The sequence below is a fragment of the Lipophrys pholis genome, assembly GCF_963383615.2.
Source record: "Lipophrys pholis genome assembly, chromosome: 19".
Lineage (NCBI taxonomy): Eukaryota > Metazoa > Chordata > Actinopteri > Blenniiformes > Blenniidae > Lipophrys > Lipophrys pholis.
This window is the reverse complement of record NC_137647.1, coordinates 12,873,317-12,892,807: the sequence shown is the minus strand read 5'-3', so window position 1 is coordinate 12,892,807 and position 19,491 is coordinate 12,873,317. Positions and strand designations below refer to the sequence as shown.

The 19,491-nt window shown below is 41.6% G+C and overlaps 2 protein-coding genes across 2 annotated transcripts; one reads left to right on the top strand and one right to left on the bottom strand.

The window, feature by feature from the left end:
* Positions 1-1,156: 1,156 nt before the first annotated feature.
* mapk3 (mitogen-activated protein kinase 3) lies at positions 1,157-12,872 on the bottom strand. The gene is made up of 9 exons (XM_080487635.1): positions 12,367-12,872; positions 9,020-9,202; positions 6,837-7,026; positions 5,737-5,853; positions 5,547-5,661; positions 5,313-5,444; positions 4,574-4,683; positions 3,835-3,961; positions 1,157-2,339 (listed from the first exon to the last, which is right to left on the bottom strand). The coding sequence occupies exons 1-8, from the start codon at positions 12,606-12,608 to the stop codon at positions 3,842-3,844; spliced, it is 1,209 nt and encodes a 402-aa protein (XP_080343761.1). The 5' UTR covers positions 12,609-12,872; the 3' UTR covers positions 1,157-2,339; positions 3,835-3,841.
* A 1,252-nt stretch (positions 12,873-14,124) lies between these two features.
* On the top strand, positions 14,125-18,456 carry nudt9 (nudix (nucleoside diphosphate linked moiety X)-type motif 9). The gene is made up of 8 exons (XM_080488495.1): positions 14,125-14,294; positions 15,186-15,473; positions 15,673-15,762; positions 16,052-16,138; positions 16,323-16,434; positions 16,940-17,086; positions 17,203-17,287; positions 17,403-18,456. Exons 1-8 carry the CDS (start codon positions 14,200-14,202, stop codon positions 17,546-17,548), a joined length of 1,050 nt encoding a protein of 349 aa, XP_080344621.1. The 5' UTR covers positions 14,125-14,199; the 3' UTR covers positions 17,549-18,456.
* Positions 18,457-19,491: the final 1,035 nt, after the last annotated feature.

The window sequence follows — 19,491 nt, the reverse complement described above, 5'->3', positions numbered from 1 at the left end:
AACCCTGATAAAAAAGGAGGGGGAGCGTGGCTGAAAGACAAAGTGCAGACGTGCTGATTGAGTCATGTGATTGGAGCAAGTTTCCTCCTTTAATGACCGTCCATGATCCAGGTGGGAGAGGAGCGGGGGGGTTCTGAGAAGGGAGGCAGACTGCGGCGGAAAAGTCAGTGATATGAACTACAGGGCGTTTTCACAAATCCCACCAGTATGGAGAAGCAGAAGGACATTAAAAACAGACGAGGAGAAGGAGGAGGAGGAGGCAGCCCTTAGAGTAAAGCGTGGCGAGAGGTTGGGGGGGGGGGGGGGGGGTTGTCGAACAAAAACATGAACACCACCACATGCACCACAAAAGTCTCACGCCAATCCCAGAGCACTGGCGATGGCTTCTGAGAAGAAAAAACAAAACAACGGCTGGTGATGTAAAACTAATCAGCTACGGGGAGGGCGGGGATACAGATCACAAGCCTGCCGCCAGAGGGACGACCCAGTGCAGCTGTTGGTCCGCTTTTCGGTTCGGCTTTTCGCTTTACTGGTCCCAGATCAGGCAAAGACGGAACGAATGATCACAAAAGGAAATGGCGCAGACTGAACTGAAAGAGTTGCTCCAATAAGCAGCAGGTACAACAGTCACATCCAGAATAAAGAGCAGATACTAACAGCGGACAGGAAATGCATGCAACTTGAGGAAACATGAGAAGCCATCGGTCACTGGAGCAAGTAGCAATAGTAGAAAGCAGAGGAAGCGGGGACAAAGAAATTGGGCAGAGAGGGACAAGCAGATATGTGCTGCACGACCACGAGGCTGCTCGGCTCGTCTTTTACATTTAAGCTCCACCGCAGACATTGTGGCACGTCCGTGCAGGAAGAAGCACAGGTGTTGGGAACCCCATTAAAATGAAGTGCATTCCTTTGTGATGCGAGCGCTCTGGGGTCGGTCCTTGTGTTATATATGGATTGATGTCCCCTCCCCTAACATGATTCGGGTGCAAATCATTCAAATGATTTTACCTGTGTGCTTTATATATGTGCATAAGGGAGCGTATTTCAGATAGAGGAAAATGACACATGATTAACAGGAGTCCTCACTGTTAGGCCCTAAGCAGCATGCATGTTTGACTCCCGCAGCAGATAAAAAGGTGCCAAAGTCAGATCGACTGGAGCCAATTTTCCACAATAATTTACTGTAATAGCTTTGGAAACAAATGACCGAGTAAAGCTCATTATTCACAGATGTGGAGGAAATCTTTAACAGTCTGCCGAGTGGAACTTAAAACAAGAAGGTACAGTAAAGTTATAGCAGTGTTTGGATTTAGCATTTGTCATCTTATTCTGGATCAACTCACTGATATAATCCATGTTACTTTATAGTTTAAACTCATTGTGAGAATGATGAGACAGTGAAGCACTGCCCCGACTAAAGTTTTGCTTAAAAGGTCCTAGAAGACGAGTCGGTGCAAGCTGGTCAAGAAACATGTTTAACTTCACAAACGGGTCTTCATTTGTTGCTTCTCAGCCAGATTCTTTGCGTCTCTCTCTCTCTGCCACTTTGGTACACTGCAGGAATACATGCATCCACATAAACATCATAAAAGGTTTTTTTTGGGGGGGGGGGGGGGGAGACAAAAAGAAAGACGTCCTGCCAACATGCCAGTAAAAACACTGACTTCTAGTCTCCAACAAAAAAAAAAGAAAAGAAAAAAGAAGGAAAAATACAACTGAGCTGAAATAGCATACAGATGGAAACTGCAATGAGCACATTTAAAAAAAAAAAAAAAAAAAAAAAGAAAAAAAGAAAGAAAAGCTTTAATACTTTTGTATGTACATCCACACACCCGATTAGCATCCCTGTTCCTTTAGCCCTCAATTTTTTTCCAAGTTGCAATTTATATGGATCAAGACAAGAAAGTTATGGAGTTGGTTAATACAGTAGTAGGTGAATATATGAGAGGAAGCTACAAAGAGAGGACAAACAGGTCTGCAACGTGAGAAAAGGCTTTGATAAGAGGAGGAGAGTGGCAGTGAGTCACCGCACACGACACCGGAGAGACTGGGACAGGAAACAAAAACAAAACAAAACAAAACGGATGAGAGATGAGAGGAGGGAAGCGTCCAACACCTACAGAACTGAAACAGTATGAGAAGGACAGACCCAACCACCCCACCACTGAAATCAAAAGTTAAACTTAGCTCTCTCTTGCAGTAGAAATGGAAAGTTAAGCAGGTAAATGTTCATATTTCTTGTTTTCTCTCTTTGTTGGTTTTCTTGAAGATGCAGTTTTCTTTTTGTTTTAGCAAGTTGTTTTGGGGTCTTCTTGTTCCAAGCATCTGCGTGCCGTCAACTGAAACAACAAAGAGAAGGAGAACAATTGCATATTGAAAAGAAAAAAAGACTTAAAATAACCAGTGAGACGCGATGAAAAGTAGTAGAACAGCTTAAGGCGTTTACATTCCGATGGTGAGTGACAGTCATTCCCTCCAAGATCTCACAGCCTCATACAATTATTTACTGCATAAAATTGTAAAAGTATTTTTTGCCAAACAGACGGTATAAAATTTCAGGGACCTCGGGTAGAAGGGCAACAAATAGGGGGCAAAAAACAAAGCACCTCTCAGCAAATATCAAGTTGAATGTAAAGTATTAATCACAATTTACCTCATGATCATGTGTAAAAAAAACAAACAAACAGCCCACGGCGTCTGTCAGGTTTTCACTCCCACATTTCTGTGTACAACCCGAGGTCTGTAAAAAGTATTTTCAGCTCTGCAGCAGCCGTTCCTGGTTCACGGACACTTCTGCCATTTCCTCCATGAGTTTGCATGTGAGGTTTGTGTGTAAATGATTGTTGTTGTGCTCCACTGACATCTAGTGGTCCCACACGCCAAACAATGTTGGACGTTCCCACTGGTACGGTAGGGACAAGCAGACACCGTGAGCGACAACATTCGCACGCAATATGAATGTTTCACTCGTGCTATATAATTAACTTTCATTCGGTTTGTCCTCTTTCAACTAAAACCTCCTCCTCAGCGTTACTTTGCTGGTAAAACAGTGTTCGAACATGTAGGAATCATTGTGTACTAGAAAATAACTATAGCAGCTCTTTGCTTCTGCCAGATACAAATCTAGTAAAAGAAACCTACACAGATCATACCAAGTTAGTGGTTTTAAACTCATGTTTTACCGGAAGCCGGGGTAAGGAACAAAAAAAGTTGAACTGAAATGTGGATTTGGTGATTTACAGTAGTAGACGGACTCCGCCACTCGTAGATGGAGTCTTCAATCAACTAGAAAATAAAAGTGTAGTACATTTCTACTTTTCATAGATCAGGATAAAATAACAAATTAATTAATTTCTTGCTAAAAGACAGTTGATTGGTTTTCACTATTTTAGTTTGAATGTGTTTGTGACTTGATTATTGTGTACATTCATATTGATGTGAAAACTAAAACTTTAATAGCTTATAAACTTGACATTATTTACAGAGTTTAATCAGTGGATTTTATATTTTTTGTGTTAATTTTCTTACATGTAGGCAAAAATGGAGCAAGAAGCATCACTAGAAATTAAGAGGAGCATCTAATAATACAGATAAAAACTGAAAACCAGGACAACTAGCTCAGCCTGTCGGCAGATGATCAAATGAGACGCTGAAAGAACAAAGACTGTTTACAAGGTACTGCAGGGAGACAGGCGGGTCGGACGAAACCATCCGGATCGTAACATGATTCACTGTTTGAGGCATTTAAATTCAAACTCGGGAGATTTTCTCCAAATAAATGCGCCGCAGGTGTTTGTTTGGCTTCCTCCGTTTGCATGCAGACTTCTTGTGTACCTGGGCCTCAGGAGCCCTGGTAGGTTTCCTGGAAACGGGCAGTTTCCTCGAAGATCAGCTCCTTCAGCCTCTCTTTGGGAAGGTCGTCCAGTTCCATGCTGAAAGTGAAGGGTTCTTCAGCGACAGGCTGCAAAAACGCACAGAACACACACATTATTAATACAAGCCATCGGGCGAAGTCAGAAAGAAACACATTTTGTAAAACACCAGCTTGATTTCCTTCCTTCCTAACAAACCCACAGCAGCAATGACCTGGAGGTTATCGCAACCTGTAGAATAGCTAAGTTATTACTAAGTGGAAGAAAACAACAGAAAAATAACAGTTTCTATGCAAAAAAACTAAAAAACAAACAACGGCTGGACAGCAACGCTGGAGGAAGCAGTGAATAAATCCACAGTGCAGTGCTGGGATGTTGTTTCCTGTTACATAAATTGAGATGTGATTAGTGATTTAATTCTTTACCCTCTCTCCAGCTCAACCATGGAGAAATCTTCGCACTAATTGCATTCCCAGTGCAGCTAAGAGGCTTCCCAGCGCAAAGCAGAAAAAGCCTACAAACAGATCTTGCATCAGGGTCCAAACAATGATGCACATGCTTACCCAGTGTTTGAGTGACTAAGCCCCTTTTACCCTTTGATGCCCATTTAAATACTTGGAGGACTTATTTTCCCCCACAGTTCGCATAAATTGTTCATAAACTTTGTTTCTAAAGGCACGCACACTGAAAGATGTTCTCACCTCATCTGTAGGATCATAATACTGCTCCAGGTAGGGATGAGCCAGGGCCTCCTCGACACTGATGCGCTTGCTGGGGTTAAAGGTCAACATGCGGCCCAGCAGATCCAGAGCTGTGTTACCATAACCGAGAGCTTTAATTAGCACAGATCTCCAGAGCGTGGGCGAAAAAACAAAACCCCAAAGCAAAACATTGCTTTGTTTGGAGTAGCAACAAGTTTTCATCACAGAAAAAGGACTGGGTGGAAAGGTTGTAATAATATTCCTTTTCCCCACAGATGTACATACAAAGGCAAGGAAATGTTGGGTTTGTTGCAACAATCGGTCATGAAATGATATGCGAGCAGCACTTTAATCACAAGACAAACACAACGTACTTAAGCTAAAACCACCACAGGTAATTCATGTTTGTATAGGAGACCGCCACTATATTTTACTGTTGAAAATGCAACGTAGCCATGAGGCTGATGTTGCTCTGTGCCGTCGCCGATGATTTGTTGAAATGGGATTGTTCAGATTATTGCTTTTTTTTCTATTAACATTTTCTATTAATTTTAAGTGCTGTTCAATGAAAATGCCTGAATTGCTGCTATGAAGATAAACAGTGCCGAACTGATCACTGATTTAATTTTCATAAAAGGCCTTTATGACTCCCATAGCTCTGTCTGAGTTTCTTTTCTCCCATCAAAATAAACGTATTGTCACTACATCTGCAAACCCACTACAGAGGGCTATACTGCACCTTTTCGGTCAGCCTTGCTGTAGATCTTTTCCCAGGGGATGGTGGGTTTGTAAGGCAGAGACTGCAGGTAGTTCCTGGCCTTCATGTTGATGATGCAGTTCAGATCTTCGGGACAGGGGGAGCCAAGAACGCCTGCACAGATAAGCGAGAACACACACACACACACACACACACCTTCATGATCAGCTGTAGAACTTGAGAATTAAAGGAACCGAAAAGAAATCTGCCTCTCACCCAGTATGTGGTTGAGCTGGTCCAAATAGTGTTTCCCGGGGAAGAGCGGCTTGTTGGACAACATCTCAGCCAGGATGCAACCCACTGACCAGATGTCAATGGACTTCGAGTAGCCCTGAGAAGCAAACACAGTCACTCAAAAGATCCGGTGACGGACGAAAACGACAGTCGGTCAGACGCACACGCGTACCTTTGAGTTGAGCATGATCTCTGGAGCCCTGTACCAACGCGTAGCCACGTACTCGGTCAAGAAACCTGTGTGGTCGTGCTCGGGGTCGGCTATCCGTGCCAGGCCAAAGTCACAGATCTGTAAATAACACAAAAGGTAAAAAAAAAAAAAAAAGGGGTTAGAAAGGTTCATTAGCCTCTCACTCTGTGGTTGGGCTGCTGAACAGAGTGCAGTCTACATATAATATACCTTTAAATGAAAACAATGCAAATTTCTTGAAATTGGATACTTTCTTTAAAAGGTATTGATACAGTACAGCAAATATCATTACTGGTGGAAATACAGATTAAATATGCAGTGATATTGATCTAGAGGTAAGCACTTGAAGGCTGCAACATGTGCGGCCTTTGTTCTGGCAACCCACACATGACCGGCTAATCCAGGGATTGATGGCCGGCTGCAGTGAGGTGAGCGGGCTCAGGGGTTAGGCATCAGAGAGGTGGGAGGGAAAATCCAAGCAAATACATTCAAATGAAATTAAACATGCTTTATGAGTTACAACCGTTCTTAATCATGTCAGGAAATAAACTGAAGAGACAAGCATTACCCTTGAATGAGCAATTTCACTGGTTTCATCATGTTTAAAATCTTAAACTTTACTAATCCTCACAGAAATGCGCTAAATATACTCCTACACACGGGTGTGTGTGTATATATAGGAAACAAAATAAAATGGAAATGCACTAATCTCAGTAAGCCTTTTAAACAAATTGCCATGATATGATTGGTTGTGCACAATTTATGTTTAGATGTTCCGTTAGTACATTATGCCTGAACTCAAGACAGCACAGATTAGAAATCATGACTTATTTCCTAAGTTTAGATTATTGTGCCAAAATAAAAACCAACAGTTTTCACGTTAAACTGTTGAACTTGATGCAGATACTCTGTAAACATGCTTTCTTTGTGTTGTTAAATAACCACAATGTTCAGGAAGTTGTTCTCTCCCGCGTCACTGATGTTGAAATCGGAAACAGGCCACTGATCATTGTGAGGGCGACAAGAAATGTTATCCACGCGTGCGTGTGTGTGTGTGTGTTTGTGTGCGTGTGTAGGCAGACCTTGAGGTCACAGGTGGTGTTGATGAGCAAGTTGGAGGGCTTGAGGTCACGATGCAACACGTTGGCAGAGTGAATGTACTTGAGGCCTCGCAGGATCTGGTAGAGGAAGTAGCAGACGTGGTCGTTGCTGAGCTTCTGGCTCTTCAGCAGCTTGTACAGGTCCGTTTCCATCAGGGTCTGGACGATGTAGCTGAAGGACGCACGGGTCAAGGCACACAACGGCAGAGGCAGACCGTACCTACTGACACTGACGGACCAGGACAGTTTCTACAGGCATTCAAGGAAAAACTCCCAATGCCATTGAACCATGGCATGCCAGAACGTTGATGTATTGTACGAAGAAAGAAAAAAGCTAGTGAAATGATCAAAACCAGCATTGTTACTATAAAAGATAATGACTGTGTAAAAATGGCTATTAAAATCATCCTTCATTTAATTCCCATGAGGTCCATGGGATATGTACACAAGAAGGAATTAACAATTACATTTTTACAAAATAAAAACTAAAAAAAAACATACTTTCCACTAAAATAGAGGGTATCCACTTGGTTTGTAGCCACAGTACTTTAATCAAAGTACCTCACTATACAATAAAGTGTTGATCACACTGAACTATACACCCAACGAACAAATAAGTGACTAGATTCATGTTTTTAGCACAACTTCATTGCAAACTGAACTATATCTTCTAACAACTAGTCGCTATGTGCATATGTTAATCTGGCTCAAGCAATCCTCCACTTTGATCCAAACAGAAACACCTTAAGTATAACTAAGAAGATATAGTCTGAAAAAAGATAAGAACTACCTGTCTTTTCCTCTCGTGGATAAAACAAAGTAAACAAACGCCACACAAGCGTGGCTGTAGACTTTCCTAATGTGAGAACCATCAGTGTGTGTGCTGCTCTTTATAGCAGAGCTATAGTATGGACGGAGCAGACCTACTCTATCATATCATCCATGGGTTCCATCGCAGTCGCCTTACTCAGCACTAAATCACAACAAAGCAGAGCACTCAGATCAAACATGGACACAAGGCTCAGAACAAACAAGGACTCACAATTTGTGAGTCTCCCAGTGAACAATGCAGCTTTTCACAGCAGATCTCCGCCTGCCTACACATCTCTGACCGCTGCTCTGCAGACGGTCGCCACTTCCTGATGTGGCTGAAGAGCGACACTGATCTGCGCCATGATTCAGCACATGAATCAATTCAACTAAAGATAACTATCTTAAGGCCAGCATTATAGAGTTAGTTTTTAATGTTTGGTTGCACCATGAAACGATGTTTGATCAGCTCTTGATATTTTCCAGCAGTCTCTGTGATGTCTTCAGTGAAAAGCTGAGGATGTAAAAACATTCCGAAATTGGCTTAATCTTAGATTGAAACAATAACAAAAACACTTTAAATAAGGCTGCTTAAACTGACACTTAATGTAAATCAAGCAAAAGTCCAGGTAAAAAGTAATTCTGACTATTAATCTATGGTCACTCTGTGGTCCATCATATTGACCATAGATTCTTTCAAAACAAAGTGAAAAACCCTTTGAAGTGGCCTTTAGCCAGTTTAATTCACCTTGAGTCTTGAACCAATTACTTTTTTAATGACTTGCCATGCCATTAAAGCTCTCAATGGCACCTCCTGTATGACTGAATCAAGATGTCTTTCAATCAAGCAGAACATGCAAAAAAATATTTAAAAAAATAAACAAGGTGTTGAATCACACCCCCAGCTCCTCTACACCATAGACCTGATGCGCAGGCGACTTTCATGCCGGCACTTGATTGTGGGAAGTATTGAAATCCATCATTACTTCCCCCTGTACGCCACAGACCTATAAAGACCCACTTATGGTCGTCTGTGAAGAAGCCAACCTGGAGTATCTTGTACTTTCACAGTAACGTTGGCTTCTGCTGTGACGCGCCTCTATAAGAGAAATGCCAGAAAGAAACTTCAACTCATCTTCCTTTACAGCCCTGGGACTTTTCATTCTCTACCAGCAGACTGACACAACACGTCTGTTCATGAATGTCTTTGTGTATAAAAAAAAAAAAAAAAAAAAAAAAAAAAAGAACTCAATGAAACTCCCCCAGTGAGTTTACATAAATGTGCCCATGCATAAACGGCATGAGGATAAAATGCAGCGAGGCCTCGGAGAGCAGCATGGAAAAAAAAAAGATACACATCCCTCATGTTGTCGATGTGCCGTGCCCGGAGGATGTCGTTGATGCCGATGATATTCTCATGGTGGAAACGCAGCAGGATCTTGATTTCCCTCAGAGTGCGCTGGCAGTATGTCTGGTGCTCAAACGGGCTGATTTTCTTGATGGCCACGCGCTGTCTCGTCACGTTGTCCAGAGCAGAGCTGGACGCGGAGGGGAAGAAAAAAGAAAAAGAAAACAACCACAAGGCAGGTGTCGCGTTACAAACTGCAACAATTCTCACACAAGGACAATGACGGCATCAGCATCTGGGCCCATGTAAAATGGAGATCGTCTCTACTGCCAACATGTATATGTAACGTTGGTCTGTTTGCTGTAATATGTTGTGAGGCTTTGTCTCTGGGAGGCCTGTGTGTAGGCGCAGTGTCAGCATGGTGGAGGTGTCCAGATGGATACCAGGAGCTACTGGAAAAAAAACAAAAAACCATGAAGATCAAGAGCCCATGGGATGACTGTAAATAACTATTGCAGTAAGATGAGAGATCATAACGCAACACTGAGATCCAAAACTGCACAATGAACGGCAACAACATCAGTAGGGACGACGAGTCGACTTCTTTGCTCGTGTATCAGCGTTGAGTGAGTTTGTTAAAACACGCTAAAGTCGCAGAAATCTAATCTTCTGAGAAGGCAAACCGATTTTACATAGAACTGCTTTTCCTAATAGTTCTTAAGGTGTTAATTCTTAAAATCTTCACATTAACTTGAGTCATATTATTGCCATTAAAACTAAGGGAAAACTTGAGTAATCTGTATGATAATGGTTAAAAAGGCAATTACGTTGAGTGTTGCAATCATGATAAGACTTGCGATAAATAAAAACACTGAAATCTGTGATGTTAATGTCCCTATGCATGGACAATAACAGTCCTCTTTCTTATATACCCAATTATAATAACGCACAATTGTTGTTCCCTTCCCCCCCCCCGACATGCACCTGCAGTCCCCACTAGTTGTGTTTAATAATTTTTCTTGATTTTTGTGCTTTCAACAAGTTATATTGAAATAATGAAGTGAAGTGCACAGTCCGCGGAAACAACTGATTGCAGTTCACTCATTCTTTTACGATATGTTGATATCGTGTTTGTGATAAACCTGCAATATATCACGCAGTTCAGATTTAAAAGGTTACTAAGCTTTCTCCCGACTGGTGACGCCCTTCTCAGATAACACTGGCCTGAAAGCAACACACAGATCTTAAAATGGTGCTTTACAAATGATGAGAAGTCATTAAATCAATTACTGGCAGAAAAATACACGTTTAATGAAGGCTTTTGCACCAACGCTGGCCCTCGAATGGGACTATACTGTTACATCACATCTTTCCTACTGGGGCAAGTGTACCATTATGTGGCAGAACACATTGTGAACATGAGCCTCTTTAACAGCCAGAATACTCAAACAACACCAACCATGTGAGGAGTAGCACCTGGTTTTATGTAATTTGATGTGAAAGCTTCTTATAAAGGTCATTAAAGTTCCAAAGACGTCAGGGCGCGCATGTTCTGCGATTGTAAATTGTGCATTTTGGAAGAGTTTTTCACTCTGAGTCGGAGATTTCTTCAGTAGGTTCACGCAAATGTTCATGACACCTCTGGTTCAACAGACATGACTGTGCCCATTGTGAACTACATCACTTATTTACATGCGGTGTTTATCAGTTACATGTCCATGTGACATTCAAATCTTTGTCATTGCCAAGAAAAACATTTTAGATGATCTGGGTGGGTTATCTTGCTGCAGCTGAAGCAAGGACACTAAAATAGTACTCGTGTGAAATATCGTGTTCTAAAACTGAACCAAGACAATCTATTCTCCCACCCGCGGGAGGTTGCCTTTATGTCGTTCCTTTCCAACTCTGAACCTTCCATCCTACTGCTGAGACGTACATGATAACCTACAGGCCATGGAAACATTCCCCAGTCTTCTATTGTCCACTTTTGGTTGGCCATGCAAATTGCAGCCTTGGTTTCCTGTTTTTGGCCGACAGAAGTCGCGCCCGCTGCGGCCCTCTCCTGCTGGAGCCCATCTGCCTCAAGATTCAACATATTGCGTGTCCAGAGATGGACTCCTACATATTGCTGCTGTAACAAGTAAATACTCAAGTTCCCGTTGCTTTCTTTAACATCGAACCAGTCCATCCCCACATTTTCTTTCACTGGATGATTCTCTGTAAAATCTGGAGATGGCTGTCTGTCTGTGTGTGTGTGTGCATCTAAGCAGAGGTTTTCAAAGCACTCAGATTAGCTCATCAAACATGTTTGTTTGAACTTCTTCAGATCGTCCTGACTATGTCTGCACGCCCAAACGCACTGGATTATGTAACAGATTAGATATTTGCCTGGAGGAGTGGCGTCACCTGTGAATGAAGCTTCAACATTGTCCAGGATCAATCTGATGGTTTTGTTGACCACAGACGTCGTTTTGTTTGTAGTAAATTATAAACACCAGAACCATGTTTATCTCTAAGGGGTTAATGAGGGTCAGCGCCACATTGATGTGTCATGATACTATTAAAAGGAGATGCGTCTTTCTGACTTCACCATCCAGTGGGTGTCGACTGTGTTTACAAACACTGCTGCAACAGTGCAATCACATGACCACGATGACATAAACAAAAACAGCATTATGGAGCCGAGGGGGAGCCGCATGCTGAGTCCTGTTGGGGTGGACGTGTGGGCCTGCAGCTCTCGGCAGAAAACACCAAGCATTTCGCACCGTGCAGTCTCGACTTTAGCACTGACATCGAGCGCGGGATTGCTCAATAACACGTCCACGCAGAGCTGCCGATGCCACAGGGCGATAACACGCAGAAAACGGCCTCGCTTCCGATGACAAATCCCACTTCCAGCCTCTGCAGCAGCTCCGCTGCAGACTTTCTGTCAGCCGAGCGGAAACGGAGCGCAGATCACAGTGACAGTGTTACTCGGTGGAAATGTGAACACGAGCGATCATTAACTTAAAAATCTGTGGTCAAATGCAGCCTGTAAAAAAAAAAAAGGAAAAGAAAAAAAAAAAAAAAAGAAAAGAAAAAAAAACTCCCGTCGTGCGCAATCACTCTCAATCTTGTTTCCTGTTAAAGCTGATAGCCACGCCTGTAGCCGCTCGGCTAACCTGCCGAGCGCAAAACGAGGCTTAACAGCGTCTGAATCCCGGCCAGCTATTTTAAACCCACTCATCGTGACTGCTCCCACGGTCCGCGAGCTCCGCTTGTTGAACACGAGCTAACAGTGTTTGCTAACAAACGGCTTATGGTCGCGGGATCAGTCGCTCCGTACTACGGCAGCCCGACGGCAGCGCTACTCACCACACCATTCCGTACGCCCCCTCCCCGATGTACGACAGGTCCGTGTAGCGGGGGCCCACGTCAAACACCTGGCCCTTCACCGACTCGGACCCGGTCTTCGGTACGACTCCGGGTCTCCCCGGCGGTCCTCCGGGAGCCTCTTCGGGCGCTACATCATGCGCAACAGTGCCCGCCGCCATGGGAGCAGCAGCGTTGTTGCAGCCTGTGGCCCCGACCGCTGCAGTGCTGCCCTGTTCCGCCATTCTTCCTCTCCGAAGACGCTCCTGCTCGGTCCCGACTCTTTTCACCGAGGTGCCGCCGCTGCTACCGGGCGCTCTTTAGCGGCTGTGCGAAGGCTTTTACACCGAGCGGATGGTCAGAGCGAAGCGACTCGGTCGGGCCGCTCCGTGCGAGCAGAGAGTGTAAATGGATTTGATGCGGGAGCGCGGATTTGGTCTCCGAGCCCGAGCGTAAATGCGCGTGCCAAACTACGGTAATAATGGTGCGTTAGATATGTCGACAAGGATGACTTGTTTGGGCGGAGTCGCGTTAGTTGGCTGCGGCTCAAATCAGAGGCACCGCCTATTTAGCTCGTTTAATACCGCAAAACGACCACAACGACTTACTGATATATATATATATATATATTTATATATACACACACACTTTCACATTCAGTCTGTTTAATCTACATATTCACGCAAATAAAGTTTTTTGCGTCTTCAGTACTCATCAATCTCTCCTGAACCGAACGACTGCAGAGAATACACCAAACTTCTCCATTTGTTATTCCTATATAAATCAAATAAATTTTTTTATTTGTAATAATAGTTGAGTTTACAACGAGAACAACATATTAAAGCTTGCAGGTTCAACTTTCAAAAGAATTATATATATATATATATATATATATATTGTTCCGACACCAACAATAATTATCATATTCATCAATATTTAAAATAAAAAAAGAGAAAGGTAAATACCAATAAATATGAAAGTACCATTTTAATTTAATTAATATGACTTTTTGTGACTGGTTTAGATTTTTGCTCATTCACTGTCTAATTATGTAGCCTACTATAATTTTTGAGTTTAACATGTTCTTCTGTGAAGCTCTTTTCCATTACACCTGTGTTTCAATCTCTGCAGTGGCTGCCTGTGTGTCAAAGGATTCACTTCAAAATTGTACTTCTTGTCTATAAAGCTTTAGATGGTCTTGGGCCTAAATACCTCTCAGATTTACTTGTAGAATATGATACATCCAGATATCTGAGGTCCTCGGGAAGAGGTTTACTCAGAATTTCCCAGAGCCAGAAGCAAACGAGGTGAAGCAGCTTTTTGTTCCAAAACTCCTCACCTGCGGAACAAACTCCTTGAACACCTGAGGACTGTTGACACACTCACTTTTATAAAGTTCAGGTTACAAAACTTTATTATTTCCATATATATATATCCATTAAGACATAACTTTTACTTATTGTATTGCCTTTATAATAAAAACGTTTTTACTTTATTCATTCTTTTTTTATGCCTTGTGTCTGAATGGTGTTATAGAAATAAATTGGTCTTGCCTGAAAATATTTTGTTTTAATTTTGTATTTCACATGAAAATGTGTTTGTCAAACTAAATAATACATCAAATATCGTAATATCCAATACCTCATATCAATCTATATCCTACTTTTTAAAATATTATTCAACAGTTTACCGCGTTGACTCGGGTCGCCATGGAAACGAGTGCGCCTGATTTAGCCGCGCCCTTTCAGTGACGTCACCGCGTCAAGGCGGTGCACTTCCTGGATACTAGGCGCTGCATGTTGTGGCTCTTGGGACTCGATTGATTTGTTTCAAGGAATGCTGAATTTACTTCCCCGGCGACACTGGATCGGGCCGATTCGTTTAGCGTTAACTCTCCTCCTCCCGCACACCTTCATCACCTCGGGAATCAGGTATGGTGTTAGTTTTACCGAATAGACTGAACCTGTTCACGTACGCTTGACAGACACTATCGATTATATACTAGTAGTGTAATCGATGGGAAACATGTTTAGGTGTGTGCAACAAACCATAAGCGCTGATATTGCAAGATGATAAACCAGTGAATGTGCTTTCTCTATTAAGTTATTTCACAAGCGTCTATTCGTTGATCGACATTTCTAACATGCAGAATCCGCTGTCTGGCTTGACGTTGTAGAACACTGCGGAACAGTTTTATGAACTGTCGGAGGGCAGAGTACAGGACACTGTAAGCTTATCATGCAGTGTTAAATCTACTGGAAGCAACTTGTTTGGGAACCTTATATATGTTTAAAATCAGATATTTATATAACAGGACAGAAAGTTCGTTCACATTAGAGAGATAAGAGATGACAACAGCTGTCCTTACTCTGGTGGAGTTTGTAGATATAAAAAAAACAACCCATCAACATACATTTAAATCCTTTTGGAATCCTTCATGAAACCTTGAAATATTTCTGTGGAATGTTTGATGATGACCAGTTTCCACTGTTGTTTGAATGTCTTCAAATTTCAATGGTCCTTTGTTTTTCCTCGGTAGAATATTGATTACCAACAATGGCTATAAATATGTGTATTGTCTCTTATCCTGGAGTCTTTATTGATTGTATTGCTGATTAATTGTTTGGCTACCTCTTTATTTCACTGCCTTTCGGATTATGAGCGAACCGAACCCGGGAGAAATAATCTTTTCTTCTAAAATTGAGTAAAGTAGCATCGGCTTGTGAGATGCATGTTGGGTGTCACAGGGGGCCACAGCCCTGTGAAAGAGAGAACATGCTATGGTTATTGGATTGTCATGTCTCATATTTCTTCCTCTGCAGGCCCGCTCTCTGCTGCACATCCTATTGCCCTCTGAAAACTAGTAAAACCGTCACACCCATCAGCACCAGCTGCCATAACCTTTACATGCCCAGTGTCAAGACAATGCCATCCTCAGCATCATCGTTTGTAAAGTCCAGATGTCCACTGTATTCAGGGTCCAAAATCAAGCGCTTCACTGTACCTGACGACAAAGTGGACTGGAGTAAGAACTGGCCACAGTATAGTCCGGTCAACCACACCGACGCTGCAGTTTTAAAGAAGCCAGTATGGGCCGATCCTGAAATTGGGTAAGTGAAATTCACTTCAAATTGAATCAGTAATATTTTTGCTGAATTGAGGACTGCATGCTGGAAATAGATCCTAATAGTCTTTTTTTTTTTTTTTTTAAATTTGTAAACTCTTTTCGACTCATATTTTGTTTTTTTTCTTGTTAAAGATCATGCTAGAAATTCATCGAGGTTTTTAAAACTTTTGGTCATTTTGCAGGTCTTTCTCGCCTCAGTTCAACACTATGGATGGAGGCGTGGACAGGACGAGCTTTCAGGGGAAATACAAAGTGGAATCTGGAAAGCCAATGCAAGTATTGATAGTAAACCTTTGATATTAGATAGACATGTCTTTCTGCTCAAGGCATTTGTAGTCATCCTTTAATTTACAACCATATTGGGATGACGTAGTACTATAGACAGTTGTTCTATTAAGTCTGTTTGGAAGGCACACCATTATAAGGAAGTGACTTTTTTATTTTTTTTTAACTTAAGACTTTTGTGTTTGTACCAATATTTGCACAGTGCATTTTGCCTGTCAATTACGTTCATACAAATCATGTGTGAATAGTTATTTCCATCCATTGTTCTCTCCTCAGAAATCCTTGTGGGCGCACAGGGTTGGCCGGCAGAGGCTTGCTCGGACGTTGGGGACCCAATCATGCTGCTGATCCCATTGTCACGAGGTCTTTTTGTTTATTTTAACCATCTGAATTATTCAAAGAAGAAATACTCAATTGATAACAAATTAGTATCACTTATCAGTTTTGTGTCACGTTTCTTTGCCAAGGAGAAGAGGCTTTAGAGAACTTTGCACTTCACACTTTTCAATAATGACAGATGACCTCATCTGTTTCACTATCTTGACAGATGGAAAGTAGATGCCAAAGGAGCGAAGATACTTCACTCGGTCTCTAAACGACCAATACTGCAGTTTGTGTCCATTAAGAGGAAAGACTGTGGCGAGTGGGCCATCCCTGGGGTTGGTAGATTTTTCATTTCTTTTTTTTTTCTTTATTATTGTTGTTTTGCTCTTTATGTTTGTAAAAATTTTTAATACAACTGGGTTATTCTGTGAAGATATTTCTCACCACGTTTCTTACTTAATAATAATAATGCTCTAAAACGGGTTAATCTAGGGACAACATACAGCCAAACTGACTAGGCTGAATCAGTGAAATTGTACCATAATAACATTTATTTACACTGTTTTAGACAGCTCATGCTATTTCCCTTGGTTTTAGTCATGAATTTATAATGATCTGAAAGCTCACATTTCAATAGATATAATTTTAAGAAACATTAACAAGCTCAACAAGTACAGTTTCAACATTATGCCATTTTTTGTTTTTTTACATTTTGTACCCGGAAGCTTCCATCACATTTAAGTAGAAGTTATTCACGCAGGAGAGTCATCTGTACATGTTAGATGACACAGACTGTTGACTTGCATGTTAATTTGTGTGACCGTTATTAATTATTTTCAGGGAATGGTAGATCCAGGGGAGCAGGTGTCTCTCACATTGCAGCGGGAGTTCTCAGAAGAAGCCCTGAACTCGCTTTCAGTGCCGCCAGCGGAGAAAGCAAAGCTCCACGATCGCATCACCAAACTTTTCAAGTCCCCAGGGTTTCAAGTTAGTAATTGGCATGGGTTCACTAATTGATATTGAGCAGGTATCTGTAATCCATAAACACTCCAATAATCTACAAGATTTTCTCTCGAGTTGACCTTTTGATCCTTCGTTTGTAGGTCTATAAAGGTTATGTTGATGATCCAAGAAACACTGACAATGCTTGGATGGAAACGGTCGCTGTCAACTTTCATGATGAGTCAGGTATCATCAGAAAAGTCAAGAAAAGTCAAAACAGACCTTTCTTTAAATACACTTTGCCTTCAATTTTTTAACTCCATATCACAAATATTTAAAACCAGATTTGTTATCTCTGCAGGCAACAGTGTGAGTGAACTGCCGCTACAGGCCGGCGATGACGCGGGACAAGTCAAATGGGTTGATGTCGACTCGTCTTTCGCCTTATATGCAAGTCACTCCCATTTCCTGGAGCTGGTTTCCAAAGAAAGGAAAGCTCACTGGTAGCCAAAGACAAAAGACTGCTGTTATATAACAATGAAGGAAAAAATAAGAGCCTTACAGTGTTTGCCAGTTTTTAGCGGCATGAAGCCTTTAACCTTGAATCTTCCCTCACTTATTTATTGTCATAGTAATCAATGTTGTCATAACAAGAAAACATATACGCATGTTACCAGCTTGACATTCAAATATATGTATACTATAAAACATGCAGGATTGCTATTATTAAGTAAAAAATGATACATGAAGGTTGAAAATAAGGCTCCTTTAAACACGGGGCTGATGGTGTAACTGCTTATAAAAGAAGACTGATTTATTTTGCACTAATAAGCTTTTAACTCTCACCCTGCACGAAGCAGTCTGGAAAGACAAGTGTAATCACGTTATTTATATTACTAACATATTATGCAAATATATTCAATGTTAAGAAGGATCCCATTAACCACATCTGATCATGCAAGTAGAAACACAATGAGCTGCTGAACATAACACACGCCACACTAATTTAAGTGTGGTAAGGAGAGAAATCAGAATTTTAGAAAAGTAGAATTCGACTTTGATCTTTATGTGGGAAAAGATAATGAAGGTGCGCGGGAGCGTCCACAACACAACACAACACAGACCAGGGAGACCAAAGCTCCAAGACAAACATGTTTCCAAAAGGCCATTTCACACTCGACAGCCTGCCTTTCCAAATGTTCACATGAGTACGTGTCATCTCACTGATGAGAAGACTTATCAATGACAAATTTCTGCATGAAAGGGAGCCTGTTAAACAAATACCAATACATGGACATCTCTGTTTTCCAAAGGTCATCAACAACAACAGCAAACAGCCAATTGTAAAATGTTTCAGCACTGAATAATCCCTGATTGATATCTGCTCACAATAAAATATATTCCAGCTGATTGTTTTTGTGTTGATACCATTTTGTGTGCAGCTAAGCCTTTCACGACATGCATAGAATTATTTGTGTGAAAAATAGAAGCAAATATTTGTAATTGATTTGATTATGATCAAGTATGAGTGACTGACTGAAAACAATGTATAGTTCTGAGAGGCACCATAAAGGCTATGCACAAATTGTGTCAAACATTTGGCCTGCAGGTCCGGCCCACCAGAGGGTCCGAGTTGGCTTGTTGAATAAGCATGCATGGTGTAAACGATTCCAAAGAAAACGGTTTCAGTACCATTAGCAGGCACAATATAACACTGTGGCTGCACAGTGGTCTGTTGGTTAGCACTCTGGCCTCAGAGTTACAAGGTCCCTGGTTGAAATCTGGGCAGCATTGGGGACCTTTCAGAGTTTGCATGTTCAATTTAATTCTGATCTATTTTGTTGTATTGTGCATTGCATTGTGTATTTGTCATTTTACTGGTACAGCTCAGCGGACACCAAACATCTCGTAATCTGACTGCTTTATAATTTGATCCAAGCAGCACTGTGTGAGTAGTTCTCATGTTCAAACCACACCAATGAAAAGTGCAGTAATTGACACGATCTCGTCTGGCTCACGCTCTTGTAGATTCCCAGTACAAGCAGGCACCTTTCCAGTACCACTGATGCATTTACAAAAGGAGCACTAATAGCATCTGATGTTGTGGTGAGGGGAAGCATTTGCCTAAATGCACTGTTGAAACTTCCAGTAAACAGAACATCCATATGTAGCTTCAATATTCATTTGAGTATTTCATATTTTCTGCCTAACATTTTTTATAGTTGTGGTTACACAAAATAAATAAATGGTAGTATGACAAAGTGGTCCTGCCGACAAGCTCCAAAAGTAAAGTTTCAAATCAAATCAAAGCTTTCAATCAATCATTTGTGATTGATTGAAAGCTCCAATGTGAAGATTAAGCCTTTTGAGTTGAACATAAACTCCATGTGAAACCTGTCATTTGAGTACTTTTCCCAAAACAGTTGCACCATCATACCGTGTGCACTAGT

Bases quoted from the DNA above. Each gene is read 5' to 3' on its own strand.
- mapk3 (XM_080487635.1), bottom strand. From the start codon at position 12,608: ATGGCGGAACAGGGCAGCACTGCAGCGGTCGGGGCCACAGGCTGCAAC. The intron at 5,445-5,546 runs GTGAGAGGCAGA...TTATCTGTGCAG, and splicing joins CCAGCTCAACCACATACTGG to GCGTTCTTGGCTCCCCCTGT. The intron at 4,684-5,312 runs GTGCAGTATAGC...ATGGTAACACAG, and splicing joins CAGCAAGGCTGACCGAAAAG to CTCTGGATCTGCTGGGCCGC.
- nudt9 (XM_080488495.1), top strand. From the start codon at position 14,200: ATGCTGAATTTACTTCCCCGGCGACACTGGATCGGGCCGATTCGTTTA. The intron at 15,763-16,051 runs GCAAGTATTGAT...TTCTCTCCTCAG, and splicing joins GTGGAATCTGGAAAGCCAAT to AAATCCTTGTGGGCGCACAG. The intron at 16,435-16,939 runs GTTGGTAGATTT...AATTATTTTCAG, and splicing joins GCGAGTGGGCCATCCCTGGG to GGAATGGTAGATCCAGGGGA.